This window comes from Branchiostoma belcheri, unplaced genomic scaffold (genome assembly GCF_001625305.1).
Source record: "Branchiostoma belcheri isolate BF01 breed outbred unplaced genomic scaffold, Haploidv18h27 scaffold55, whole genome shotgun sequence".
NCBI classification, from domain to species: domain Eukaryota; kingdom Metazoa; phylum Chordata; class Leptocardii; order Amphioxiformes; family Branchiostomatidae; genus Branchiostoma; species Branchiostoma belcheri.
The window spans coordinates 1059904-1073738 of record NW_017804187.1 but is presented as its reverse complement, the minus strand read 5'-3'; the positions used below and the strand labels follow the sequence as shown (position 1 = coordinate 1073738).

The window sequence follows — 13835 nt, the reverse complement described above, 5'->3', positions numbered from 1 at the left end:
GTCACGTGGCGCCAGAGGAGACAGAGCACTACAAGAGTGACGAGAAGGCCCTGGGTGTGGGTAGAAAGGAAGCCAGCATCCAGGACGACCTCGGAAAGGCTGATGTCGTCTTCTCGGTAGGACCACGAATTCAGCGACACTACGCCAGGTTCCTCCGTCAGCATAAAGTAGCTCACCACATCTTCCTACCTGAGCCTTCAAAGGTGTTCAGTGATGCAAATGTGAGCTTCGGTGAAGAGGGTGACGTCCGAAAGCCAGAGAGAGTGATCCTGTCCATCGGCAGGGTGCTGAATGTGGAGAGGCTGAAAGGGCACGACCTGGCGGCTGGAGGCGTAGACAAGGCGGCACTGCGGCTTGACCATCTGTACACACTGAGGCTGAGAGTCCGCGGCATCGATGAGAACGACTTCAAGGAGAGCAAGAGAATCCTGGATGAGAAGCTGAGATCCGGACGGGTCAAACCCACCCTTCTCCCGTACGGCACTCAGAAGGAGATCCGCCGAGACATGGAGAACTGTCACCTGGTCCTGATGCCGTCCCGGGCCGAACCGTTCGGACTGGTCGGTCTGGAGGCCATCGCGGCAGGAGTTCCCGTCCTCATCTCGGAGCACTCGGGCCTTGCAGAGCTGATAGAGGAGCTATCAGACAGTCTGGAGCAGCCCACATTCCGCCACTGCATCGTCAAGATGAAGGGAAACGATGCAACCACTGATGAAGAGAAGTGGGCGGAAAGAATCGAGGATGTCATCAAGAACGCCAGGTCAGAGTTTGAGGAAGCACGCGCCTTCAAGGAGAAACTGCTGGCCTCCAAGTACTGGGAAGAGTCTCACCAGAAGTTCCTACAGGCCTGTGGCATCACTGGTTAGTGACCATCATCATGTTACAGACCCAGTGTGCATGATCAAGATGCGCGTGCTTTGTTGATAATTGTTATCACCTCTCTTTCCTCATATTGTTTCATATTGAGAAATATTTACAAATCTTGTGTTTTTTTCCAGTTCACACCCCCCGAGCATCCATACCCGCCAGTACGCCAGCGGAGAAACCGGACCAGAGGTCCTTGATTGAGACATTAGAGGAAGGCGAGTCCTGCAGTCAACTGGAACAGCCCAGTCTGACACAAACCGTGACCCCAACAGCCCCCATCCCGGCCGGTAAACAAGTGGACACACCCAGGAAACCGCAGACAGACGACATGAAGCATTCAGCTGTAAAGGCAGAGGAGAAAGCTACTGACATGACGGATGGCGACGAGTCCAGCAAACGGGTAGAAAAGCGCCCCCTGTTGGCTCAGTCAGGAAGAGCGCCTGCGACCAAGAGCCCGACCCGGCTGTTGCAACAGGAAGAAATAGAACTAGAGGACCTGGCAGTTACAGAAGAAACCCGTCTGTCGCCAGCCGGGGAGGAGCAGGGGGAAACAGGAGAAACCCAGACTGTCGGGGACAGGGCCTGCTGCCCACGCTGCCCGCATTGTACATGCTCTGTGTTGTAGGTAGTGAGATGATACAAAACCCACCATCATCATTCCCTGCTCTAAGTGTGTCCAGGAACGGCCTTCTGATGGCCTTTGCCTTAGTGGAGGATTCCAACATTTCCAGGCTGAAAATTTAAATTTTCTAAAACTATTTTTTGTTCTGAGCGTACAATTAATGAACAAATGTGTAGAGGATAGAGCCACACTGATGAAATGTTAGATACTCAGATTTAATTACAGGTAAAAAAGTAGAGGAGATCCTTAAGATTAGATCAGTAAATGATATTTGGAGATTTTATTTAACCAGTTCTATGTAAGGCCACAGCAATTTAATCAATTGGTTCTCGTATTTGTCCATTTTTTACATGGAAAAATATACTTCAGGTTCTGAATCAACTTCACAATGGCCCCAACAGTTGAAGAAAGTCCTCATCTTTCTTATTGTAAGAGTTTTTCCAACTACCAATGCAGCGGTTTCATTAATTTGATTTTTAAATTACATCCAACCTGGTACATGTATGTTGACTCTTCATGCATGGCTCCTAACATAGCATTTGGATCTATCATAGTTTCATACTGTATTTTTCAGAAAAATAATCCTAGAACCAACAAACTAAATTGGTGTGTCCTACCTAAGCATTTCTACTATAGTCAATGATTGTTGTTTTGATACAGAGCATTTTGAAGCTCAGATTTTTGCATGGATTTTTCTATCTTCTGGTGTAAATAAAGAACTGCAAAAGTCACAGAACACAGTTGTACAGTTTCTCTTCCGTCGGAAGGTGTTTTTTAATGTTTTTTTTCTCCTGCAAATAAAGCATTGCAAAATCACAGAACACAGTTGTACAGCTTCTCTTCCGTCGGAAAGTGTTTTTTAATGTGTCTCATCAGACAAAGCTTCCTAATGGCCGCATATTCACACTGGTCACACTTGTAAGGCTTGTCATCTGTATGCGTTTTAGCATGTCTGGTGAGACTGGCCTTAATAGCTGTCCTAAACCCGCACTCACCACAACTATAGGGCTTCTCGTCAGTGTGTTTAATCATATGTTTGGTCACGTTTCCCTTCCTGTATGCTCGGTAGTCACAGTGAGTACATTTGTAAGGCTTTTCCCCGGTGTGAATTTTCATGTGGTCTAAGAGGTGGGATTTCTTAGCTGTTTTGTGTCCACACTCCCCACACATGTAGGGTTTAAGGCCGGTGTGTTTGGTGACGTGTGCTTCCAAGCTTTGCTTCCAGGCCGTGGTAAAGTCACAGTGGTCACATTTGTATGGCTTTTCTCGTTTGTGTGTTTTCAGGTGCTGGGTGAGGTTGGACCGTTCGGCTGTGCTGTAGCTGCACTGGCTGCAAATGTAGGGTTTCTCGCCGGTGTGTTTGAGTTTGTGCGCACGCAAACGCGGCCTCCAAGGTGTCGAAAAGTCACACTGGTCACACCGGTAGAGCTTCCTTCCCTCTGGGTTGTGTGTGTGCATGTGCCGATCCAAACTTCTTTTTCCGGTTGCAGAGAAGTCGCACAGACTGCAAGAGTACAGCAAGTGTCTTTTCATATGTTTTGTGAGGGTGGACTTGTCGGCCGTCCTGTATTCACACCGCTCACACGTGTAGGGCTTCTTTCCGTTGTGTTTCGTGCGGTGTATGAGCAAGTTTGCTTTCCACGCCGTGCAGAAGTCACACAGGTCGCACTTGTACGGCTTCTCGTCCGAATGAGTCTTCATGTGACTGAACAGCCTGAACTTGTCAGCCGTCCTGTAGCCACACTCCCCGCACACGTAGGGGTTTTCCCCAGTGTGCCTAGCCTTGTGTGTAGCCAGCTTCCTTTTCCAAGCGGTCCGAAAGTCGCAGTGGTCACACTTATATGGCTTCACTCCCGAGTGCGTGTTCATGTGTTCTACAAGGCGATACCTTTCGAAGGTCTGATACCCGCACTCAGTGCATATGTGCGGTGACTTACCACTTGGGCTTGCTTGGTCCACTCGGCGAGATGCAACCTCTCCACTCTGGCTACGATTGTGCAACCTTTTCTTCCTTTGGTTTCTCACTGTTTTGAAGACGGCTGACTTGGTTGCACACCCACCCTCACTGCTCACGGATTGTCTCTCACCAGCATTTTCGGCCCTGTCAATCATTTGGGATTCCTCCGGACAGCTTTCTGTGTCAGCTGTTGGGATGTCATCTGCCGACCTTGGGTGGCGGCTTTCTTCTGGAACTTTGGTAGGAGACCCACCACTCTCAGTGGCCATGTTTGTTCTGATGCTGCAAAGGTAGAAAAATAAATGAATGGATGAATAAATGAAAGGACTCTTCATAAGGCCAATGCCAATGCAGGTTAGCATGGAGGTAGGAAGATAAACAGAAAGAATCTCTTCACTCCTAGCTTCTTCCACAAAATCTGAGTATCAGGCCATTTTCTCCTCAAACTTATTTTATAAGTACATGTACTGGACAAAACCCTCTCTGGGGTAGCCTCCGTAGCAGGCTTATAGAACTGGGGATTTGGTGGTCTTCAGCTGTTTTCTGATTAGCCCGGTTCTAAAATAACGGGGGTAATTTAACCAGGCCGGCTATGTTGTCTATATGCAATCAGAAAATAACAAATAAAAGCTCCCAAAGACCCTCCCCCCCCCCCCAAATCCCCAGTTTTTGGCATGCTATGGAGGCTACTCTGGGGCATCATATCCAGGTACACGGCTAATATAAGTACGGCCGGTGAGATTTAACCTACAGAAAAGTTTGTAATATGTAATAAATGTATAAAACAAACACGTAATGCCAACTGTTAGTCTACACAGAATAATATTACCTGCATGGAAATTTTATATTTTACCTGCCCCCCTCCCACAAGAAAGGTCACACAAATACTAAACATAAACTGACCCCATGTGCAAGTCACCGCAAAAAAATAACAATGGATGGTTCATACAAAGCTACAGAAAAACGGTACTTACCAGAAAAGGGTGTAAAACGGATGATAACCTGGAAAAATTGGCTGAAATGGAATGAAATACACGTCCGCACAAATACCAAGATGGCGGACAGCGAAATGTTGAACTTTGACCTATGGGAAATAACATACCTGATTACCCACGTAATACGCGAGTCTAACGTTGGTAGCACATACTTCATGGTTGTTTGAGCATTCAAAACTGCCACCTGGCTATATGTACATGTATGTCAACGAGGAAACAAGAAAAACCACAGCCGTAATACCATAATAATTATAATGTGCGGAACCTAATGTCAACTAAATATAGAGTTTATTTCAAATATATGCCCGAGTGCTAATTATGATAATTGATATATATATGAATTTCTCGACCATGCACATTACACTAGTCTTGCATAGTTAGGAAGATGCGCATACTTATAAGTGGGTCGTACAGTTAGGGAAATGTTCATAGTTTCGGGATTTGTACGCTGGGCAAAGACCGAGGGTGACAGGCTGCGTCTGCGTTTTTAGTGTTCTGTCCTGTAGAAAATTGGAAAACCAAAACTACGCCTGCGGTTGTAACCCCCCATTCCCTACTACTCGTATTAGTCTTTTGTTGTGGAATGTCTGTCTTTTATGTCATTATTTTATTTTGATGTGTCAAGTTGGCAGGAGTGGGTTGGTGGGAGCACTTGGACAGTAACCTGTCGTGGGTAGCTTGGCACATCCTTTTTCTATTCCCCTTCCTTTGTCTATGTCTCTGTCACGTCGAAAAGTTGAAAAAAAAAAGAAAATAGTTAAAAAAACCTCCTGTCTCTCTTGTCTAGTTTTGACTCCTTTTTGATTTTGTTATACCCCAATTAAAAACGGGATATTGCCTTTTTATTTTCATGTCAAACATGTTTGGAAACAAAATGACTCAGAATCTACTGCTGAAAACTTACATTTCCATTGCAACATTAAATCAGGAGATAAATAATTTGGATATTTCCTTACCCAAGCTTCCAAGGTACTCCAAAATCAAGATGTTCACTACAATATACCCATAGATGTAGACCATACGAGTGTCTTTCTCTTACAAGGCCACTTTGTTAATTTGTTTGTTTGTTTGTTTGTTTGTTTGTTTGTTTGAGCCTTTGTTAATTCATGAAATACCCATAAAGGCCGATGATGTTCTGTGTATCTATGATTTATCATAATCATATTTAGGCTCTTCCCTTAGACAAAGGTAAGAAAACAAGAATAAAAGATAAACCTGATCCATGATTTTCTTGGAATCCTCGCTGATCCGCCTGTGACAGGATTAGGGCAGACGGGCCCACCCCCGGTCCTCTCCAGGATAAGTCGGGAAAATCCTCCTGAGAACAGATCTAATAACGAGACGACAGGTTCATCCTCGCCATCCATCACACCTGGCGGCATTAAGGACCCCGTTACACTTAGTGGCGCTCTCACGGCGTTCTCTCTGCACTCTCTCTGCGCTCTCTCTGCGACCTGTAATTGTGTTAAGGACCCCGTTACACTTAGTGGCGCTCTTACTGCGCTCTCACGGCGCTCATGGCGCTGGCATCGCGCTCTCATGGCGACCTCGGCGCTCTCTACGCGCTCTGGCCAATTTTAGGTCGCAGAGAGAGCGCCGTGAGAGCGCGCGCCGTCTAAGTGGCGTTAAGGACCCTGGCGTTACACCTCACGGCGGTAAGGACCCCGGTTCACTTTGTGGCGCTCTCACGGCGTTCTCTCTGCGACCTGAAATTGGCGTTAAGGACCCCGGCGGTACACCTGACGGCGAGCGCTCAGCGACCACTGAGCAACTACTGAGTGACTTCTGTGTGACTACTGAGCGACCTCTAGCTGAGCGACTAAAAGTTGTAAAACCCGATGTTTCCAGATCAACTTTTACAGTATTGCATCCCGAACTATGCCTATTTAGTTCTATTGTACCCAGAACCGTACGTGTCTAGTTCTACAGTATTGTATCCAAAACTGTGCCTATCTAGTTCTATGCCTGAGTAGGTTAGGGTTAGGATCAGGCACGGTTCTGGATAGTCTCAGCGCATCTAAGACTGTGTGAAACTGCCTACAAATATGTCTCAAGTTAAAAATAAAATATCACGAATTGAAAGATTCACGCAACATTATTCCATGGTGATGACCGAAGAAGCTTTCGACTTTAGATAAGGGCTTACTACTACTAAGTACTACTGCTAATTTTTTTGCAGATAAGGCGCTAACAACAAAAAACACTTTGAATTCAGCAGCTTGCATTGTCGTTAATTCACGGTAAATAGTACAGAGGCATCGCCCGCGGCACGGGGTAATGATGCTGAATGATTGATGTGATGAGAACCGGGGAATTGGGCTGGTCCTGCCTGCGTAAGCAGACGTGACAGGTGATCGGTCTTCCCGCCAGTCCCGACGTTATTACGGGATGTTCCGTATGAATGAAGGACGGTTTGATGGAGTTCTGCCCACGTAGTTTTGATGTGGGGAGCATGTAATGTAGGGTATTGTATCCAGAACCGTTACTATCTTGTTCTATATGCCTGAATGGGTTAGGGTTAGGATCAGGCACGGTTCTGGATAGTCACTATTGTATCCAGTGCCTGTATAGTTCTATGCCTAAATGGGTTGGGGTCAGGATCAGGCACGGTTCTGGATAGTCACTACTGTATCCAGTGCCTGTATAGTTCTATGCCTAAGTGGGTTGGGGTCAGGATCAGGCACGGTTCTGGATAGTCTCTATTGTATCCAGTGCCTGTATAGTTCTATGCCTAAATGGGTTGGGGTTAGGATCAGGCACGGTTCTGGATAGTCACTATTGTATCCAGTGCCTGTATAGTTCTATGCCTAAATGGGTTGGGGTTAGGATCAGGCACGGTTCTGGATAGTCACTATTGTATCAAGTGCCTGTATAGTTCTATGCCTAAATGTGTTTGAGTTAGGATCAGGCACGGTTCTGGATAGTCACTATTGTATCCGGTGCCTGTATAGTTCTATGCCTAAATGGGTTTGAGTTAGGATCAGGCACGATTCTGGATAGTCACTATTGTATCTAGTGCCTGTATAGTTCTATGCCTAAATGATTAGGATCAGGCACGGCTCTGGATAGTCTCTATACTTGTATCCAGAACCGTGCCTATCTAGTTTTATGGTTGAATGGGTTGGGGTTTGGATCAGGCGCGGTTCTGGATAGTCTCTTTAATTGAATCCAGAACCGTGCCTATCTAGTTCTATGGCTGAATGGTTTGGGGTTAGGATCTGCCACGGTTTTTGGATACGCGTGGTCTATCCGGAACCGTGCCTGACTTGATGATTCTGTAGTTCAAGACTATCCAGAGCCGTGCCTGATCCTAACTCTAACCCATTTAGGCACAGAACCAGATAGGCACGGTTCTGGATCCGGTTCTGGACTATCCAGAACAATGCCTGATCCTAACCCTAACCCTTTCAGGCACACAAAACTAGATAGGTATACAATAGAAACTCAGCATCGTGATTCAGCAAACTATCTGACGTCAGCCTGTCTGTATCCCTACATGTCCACACTGACACAACCCAGACCACTGTGAGCCATAATATAATGCCTGATATTCTTTTTTGTTTCTTTATCAACTTTAATTCACCTAGACCTAGTCCTTGTTACACGGAGACTACACAGAGCCGTGTCCTATATATATATCCTAACCTAACCCATTCAGGCATAGAACTATAGATAGGCACGGTTCTTGATACAATAGAGACTACTAGTATATTCAGAACCGTGCCTGGTTCTATCAAACCCTAACCTAACCAGATAGGCTTGGTTCTGGATGCAATCGATGATCCAGAACCGTGCCTGATCCTAACCCTAACCCATTCAGGCATAGAACCAGATAGGCACAGTTCTGGATACAATAGAGACTATCCAGAACCGTACATGATCCTAACCCTAACCCATTCAGGCATAGAACCAGATAGGCACAGTTCTGGATACAATAGAGACTATCCAGAACCGTGCCTGATCCTAACCCTAACCCATCCAGGCATAGAACTAGATACTGTTAGTTACAATAGGAACTATCATCATCATGATTCAGCAAACTACTTGACGTCAGCCTGTCTGGAACCCTACATGTCCACACTGACACAACACAGACCACTGTAAGCCATTATATATAATACCCCTCGGCTGTTGCACAAACAGGGTTTATATAGCCTTCTGAAGGGCCCCTATTATTCTTGCGAAGTCGCGTGATTTGGACGGCGTCTGTTTTGTGTTTCACCTGGTCCGCAGAGACGCGGAGAACAAGTGCGAGGTTACGGGAAGACTGGGGAGATAAAGGAAGGGGCAAAGAGATGGTTAACCACCCGGGGAGAAGGCGGGGTCCGGTATAGAGCGAGTGACAGGATTCTGTCAGCTACGGGTGTGGCTTTAAACTGGCCTTGGGAGATCCCAGGGGAGAGTACCCATATCACACCATAGGAATCAAAACGCTTCACCGACAACCTATAACGGAATGACGTCTAACAATCGAATAACAGTTTCATACAAACCTAGTACCTGTATTAGCCTGTACCAGGCTTCGGGAGGCGGCTGGAAAGAGAAGAAATTGGCAAAATAGAGAGATAACATGCCGGGGAGTTGGTCCGCTAGAAGTGCGGCCAACTGTACTATCTAGCGGATCAACTCACCTGGCATGTTAACTTCTCATCAGTTATCCCTATTTGGCCAATTTCTACACTCTCCAGCCACCTCCTGAAGCCTGGTACACGAGGCTAGGTGTGACTAGACTATCTAGCCTACTGATGTATCCAGAACCGTGCTTCATCCAGAACTATATTTTGTGGAGACTTGTCAGAAAGGCCGGTTCATAAGCACCAACTATTGGCTGATATGCAAATGCATGAAGGCAATGTTTTGGAAGTCCAAAAGGATACAAAAGCAGTAGAATAGTTTCTTGTCATAATGATTCTTCTTGCAATCTTTTATCCCTTATTTTACTTTCACTACCTTCGGTAAGCCCCGGAGTGTGAAACTGCCAGAAAGTTTATTTCTGAATCATCAGATCAAACTCCGCTCCTCCGAAGTGGGTCCGAGTACAGACGAGATCACACGCTGTCTCCACAGGTGAGGAGAGTATTACCGTTACAGGATTACCCGTGCATTAGGACAATAAGAAAGATAAGAAACAACAATAAGAAACAATTTCTTCAACTGTTGGGGCCAAAGTATGAACATTTCGGAGTTGATTCAGAACCTCGTGTGGCGGGGTCGTGTGGCGCAACGGCAGCGTGCGCGACATGGAATCAAGAGGTCCCGGGTTCGAGTCCTGACATGCCACCGATCTTGTGTCCTTGGGAAAGGCACTTTACACGACTTTCCCCACTAGACTCAAGTGAAAATGAGTACTGTCTGTCCAGTATTCGTTTCTATGTGCGGGACACAACACTAGCAACAGCTGCCTCTGTTCCGCATGTATTGCATTGTTTTAATTTCCATAAAATAAATAAATAAATTCAGAATCTCAATTTTGAACTCTTTTTTTGGAAAACCAAAAAGAAAAGAAGTGAAAAGAAAAGAAGTGGGTAAATCTGGGAAACAAGAAATTAAGATTTAATCTGGTGTGGTCTTACATGGGTTTAACGCAATCCTCAAACATCATTTACTGATCTCTCTACTTTATTGTCTGGGAATAAATCTAAGTATCTAATATGTTTCATCTGTGTGGCGTTTTTCCTCTACACATTTTGATCATTTGCGTCCCAGAACAGACGAGAGATTAGACGCTGTCTCCAAAGGTGGAGAGAGTATTAGCGTTACAGGATTACTCGTACATTAGGAAGAGATCGGCCGTTCCCTCTGGGAACCCGCTAACAGACGCAGTTGACTTCCCCCGTGGCCCCGCCAGTTTTATTTGCAGACACTCCATGTTTGTTTAGGCCTTCATCCCGCCAAACCAATTTCTATTCAGACTGAGTTTTATTTATGTTACGGAGAGGAAGAACTACGGACTATGGGAGGTTAATTTTCAGTTTTTTCCCCTCCTGACACCCAGGTCACGTGACCCACTTCAGAGCTGAACAAAGATGGCGGCTGCTATAACGATTGCACTCATACGCTTTCCAGAGGTCAATGACCTCTTGTCGCCTTGCAGTCAAACGACACGAAACGAACAAACCCACAAAGTGTGAAGCCACTCAAACCAATACTTCCATACCCGAAAGTGGCCACGATCATATAGTACATGGTTGCATAGTTAGGCAGATTTACTTCGTTACTACTGCAGGAGGCCATGTTGAGTTAGAACGATTCCCTGGCACGAAACACCAGTTCTTCAGCTAATTAATGCAGAGTTTAGTCTGAACTTACTAGCTTAAGGAGTGGCCTGTATAACTTACATGCTGCAATATTAATTGCCTCTCCTTCCAAGATGTTCAGAAACGCCATGAATAAGCTAGGGTCCTTTAGATATGTATGGAATACAGCAAAAAAACGGCACATATATTTGTATTCATCACCACCCTGTAGCCACTAACGTAGTTATTAATTAATATGTAGGGCCTTAAAAAGCTTAAGATAGAATGGCTTTTAAAATAAAATTGATCAGAGACTTTTAGTGATTAAGAAAGGCCATGACCGAAGTACATGCCACACGCCTTAGTTAATATTAAACATGGCATGTTGATAGTAGTATATATTTGTCCATCAAAGACATGCTAATGCTCACGGTCAGCACTCGAGACACGAGGTTAAACAAGTGTTACATTTTTAGCCATGTATTAAGTATATTTCCCCACTTCAGATATTTGACTAGTAAAGAGAAATTTGTATTCCCTTTAACTTTTGATAAACCTACTCTAAGTAATCTCACAGCAGCATATACATGTATCCATACAATCACTACCAAGCGAGATGAAGCCGAAAAGAATAGAAATTAGACATTTATTTACACTCTTATATGTTCATATGTATGTAATGTATATGTTTATGTTCATGTTCTGTACCCATGCGACCTTTACGTAGTTCTGTAGAACACAAATATACAATAAAGGTCTTCATTCATTCATGGATGTGTACCGTGAAAACACCAGCGCTATAGATGCATGGGCTGTCGACTGATTAGAGTTTAAAGTTTAAACACTTGGATCTTGGTAGACCTTCATTTCCGAAGCTACCTATACTACTCATCATGTGTCTCCAGAAACCAAGTGCTGAGACCAACACACGCCTATAGTAGGAGAGACTTACGTCGATGAAGGTTAGACGTCCAGGTAATAAGATACGCCAAAAAATAGTTACTGGATATGATTTTGGAAATGGTCAGACGTTTCAGGTAGCATCCCGCTACCTTTCGTCAGTGACACTATAAGCTGAAAGACCAGAGGAGAAATGCAGGTTTACAAGCACTTAGTGTCACTGACAAAAGGTAGTGGATGTTACCTGAAACGTCTGACCGTTTCCAAAATCACATCCAGTGTCTTGAGTACATGTAACTGTTTTTTGGCGTAGGAAAGACTTACACTACACAAATTTCAACCGACTCTTTGTTCTTCACCGGGTATTTATTAATATACTGCGGCTGTGGAACCGTTTCACCTATTCCCTGCCTGTCCGCAGTGATACACGTTCACGGTGAGATGCATTCATCAATGCTGATCTAACCTTTCCTGGACCTCTCCGCGGGATAGATGTTAGGCTATGTTGATCTATGTTGAATTTCCGGTCGTCTCCAAAAAAAGTTTTTATTATTAACCATACTGTAAATCGTACGAAATAGTAAAATGAGCACATATATACCGTAAGTTGCAAAAATAATATTTAAAAACGATACCAATGTCGTAGAATGCCAAAATCAAACAAAAAATACACAAATGTAAAGAAATGAATTTGAAGAGTAGAATATTTGCCAAACCATACGCTGTGTCATTTGTTTAACCTTCATGACCACGTAGATTTCATAATGAAAGCAACTTTTTTTTGCCAAACTTTTTTTTTAATTCGCACGCGCGCATCAGTTTTGGGGTACCCAGAGGATGTCATCCATATAATCAACTCAACATGACCTAACGCTGATGTAAGGCCACAGTAAGTAATTTTTATGGATGCGCGCGCATAAATTTTCGCCTGATTTTGGGGAAAAAACAAGAAATTTTGTTGCCCTCTGACAATGGTCAACATGCCGAAAATGGGCAAATTTGTCTGTTGCCATGCCGGAAGGTGGATGGCAGATAACTATGAGAGGAGACAAGAAAAGTATCTAAATTAATGTTTTGTTTCTTACTTTGATGCAGTGATATGTGATGCTGGCTGTGTATATGTGATGTTCCCACTGAATATAAAACATTTGCACAATGATTGAGTCAAAATTTTAAAATGTAGTAACCTTGTTTTTTCGGCCCGCCTTGTTTTTTTCGCCCGCTCGCATTAGATTCAGAGTCTGCGGAGGATGTCATCCATAAAATTTACTTGCTGTGGCCTAACCTTTCCTGGACCTCTCGGCGGAATAGATGTTATTTTCCGACTACCGACCGTCACTTCCACCGACGCGATCATCGATCTCATTCCTCTTTATATTCCAGGAAAATTCCAGGAAACCTCTGACCTCCCCTCCTTAGAAATCAAATCACTTCCCTAATAGATGTTCCGGGAAAATTGCGCGGGTCTTTCTCATGGAGATCCCCGTCCAAATCCCCGGCATCAAATTAAATTTCAGGCATTCCGCTGGAGATGAGATTTGTAGGCAACCTTGTTGGAAACGACGGGACGGGATTAGACAGAGTGCGGGTAATTTTTCTGCTTGTAGCAATTATAGCTAACGCCGTTTGTCAGTATCTGTTTGTGAAAAGGGCTCACCTCGGAACACCTCGCGGCTTCGGTGACCGAATCAACGTGTTGTAGAAAAACTGAGGCTTAGGTTGTACAGGTTTGAAGCTGGCCTCTTATCCTGTGTAGGTCGTCACAGACTCTTTAAAAGGCGGTCGACATTCACAGTACACAATTCACAGGTTCATAGCACGGTTGCTCAATGTACTGCACAATGACTCATTGTGCAGTATATGTAGGTAAAAGTTTTTCAAGGGCACGGTGAGCAATGGATCATAGATGACTTAACGTCCCATCTTTAGTTAGGACTGCAACCTTTTGGAGTACCGTGCGAGTTGGGTGGGATTCGAACTCTCGACTTATGGGTTTAGATGCAAAGTGATTCACACCTCGAAAAAGAAGAACAAAAGATACGTATACAGGAAGAGAGTTTAAGGATGGTTAAGGATGCGTTCTTGGTACCTATAGCTGTATGTAGAAATTATCCAAATTGTTGCTTCATGTGTTCATGTCTGTTCAGAAGTTGAGTTTGATGTCCACGCCGCGCACCTTCAGCACCTGTCTGTATATATATGTACAATACATCTGTCTTGTGGGGAATCAGGGATTGCGGGGCGGAAGATGATGAGTT

General features: G+C 44.6%; 2 protein-coding genes across 2 annotated transcripts; one reads left to right on the top strand and one right to left on the bottom strand.

Moving 5' to 3' along the window:
* Positions 1 to 2: 2 nt before the first annotated feature.
* On the top strand, positions 3 to 1538 carry LOC109481302 (the record flags this gene model as incomplete). The annotated part of the gene is made up of 2 exons (XM_019783835.1): positions 3 to 861; positions 999 to 1538. Coding segments are annotated over 2 exons (1353 nt in total), but the record flags the coding sequence as incomplete, so codon positions are not given.
* Positions 1539 to 2122: 584 nt separating this feature from the next.
* LOC109481364 (zinc finger protein 525-like) lies at positions 2123 to 3509 on the bottom strand. Its single transcript, XM_019783916.1, has one exon. The coding sequence runs from the start codon at positions 3356 to 3358 to the stop codon at positions 2303 to 2305; it is 1056 nt and encodes a 351-aa protein (XP_019639475.1). The 5' UTR covers positions 3359 to 3509; the 3' UTR covers positions 2123 to 2302.
* Between the last annotated feature and the right edge of the window lie 10326 nt (positions 3510 to 13835).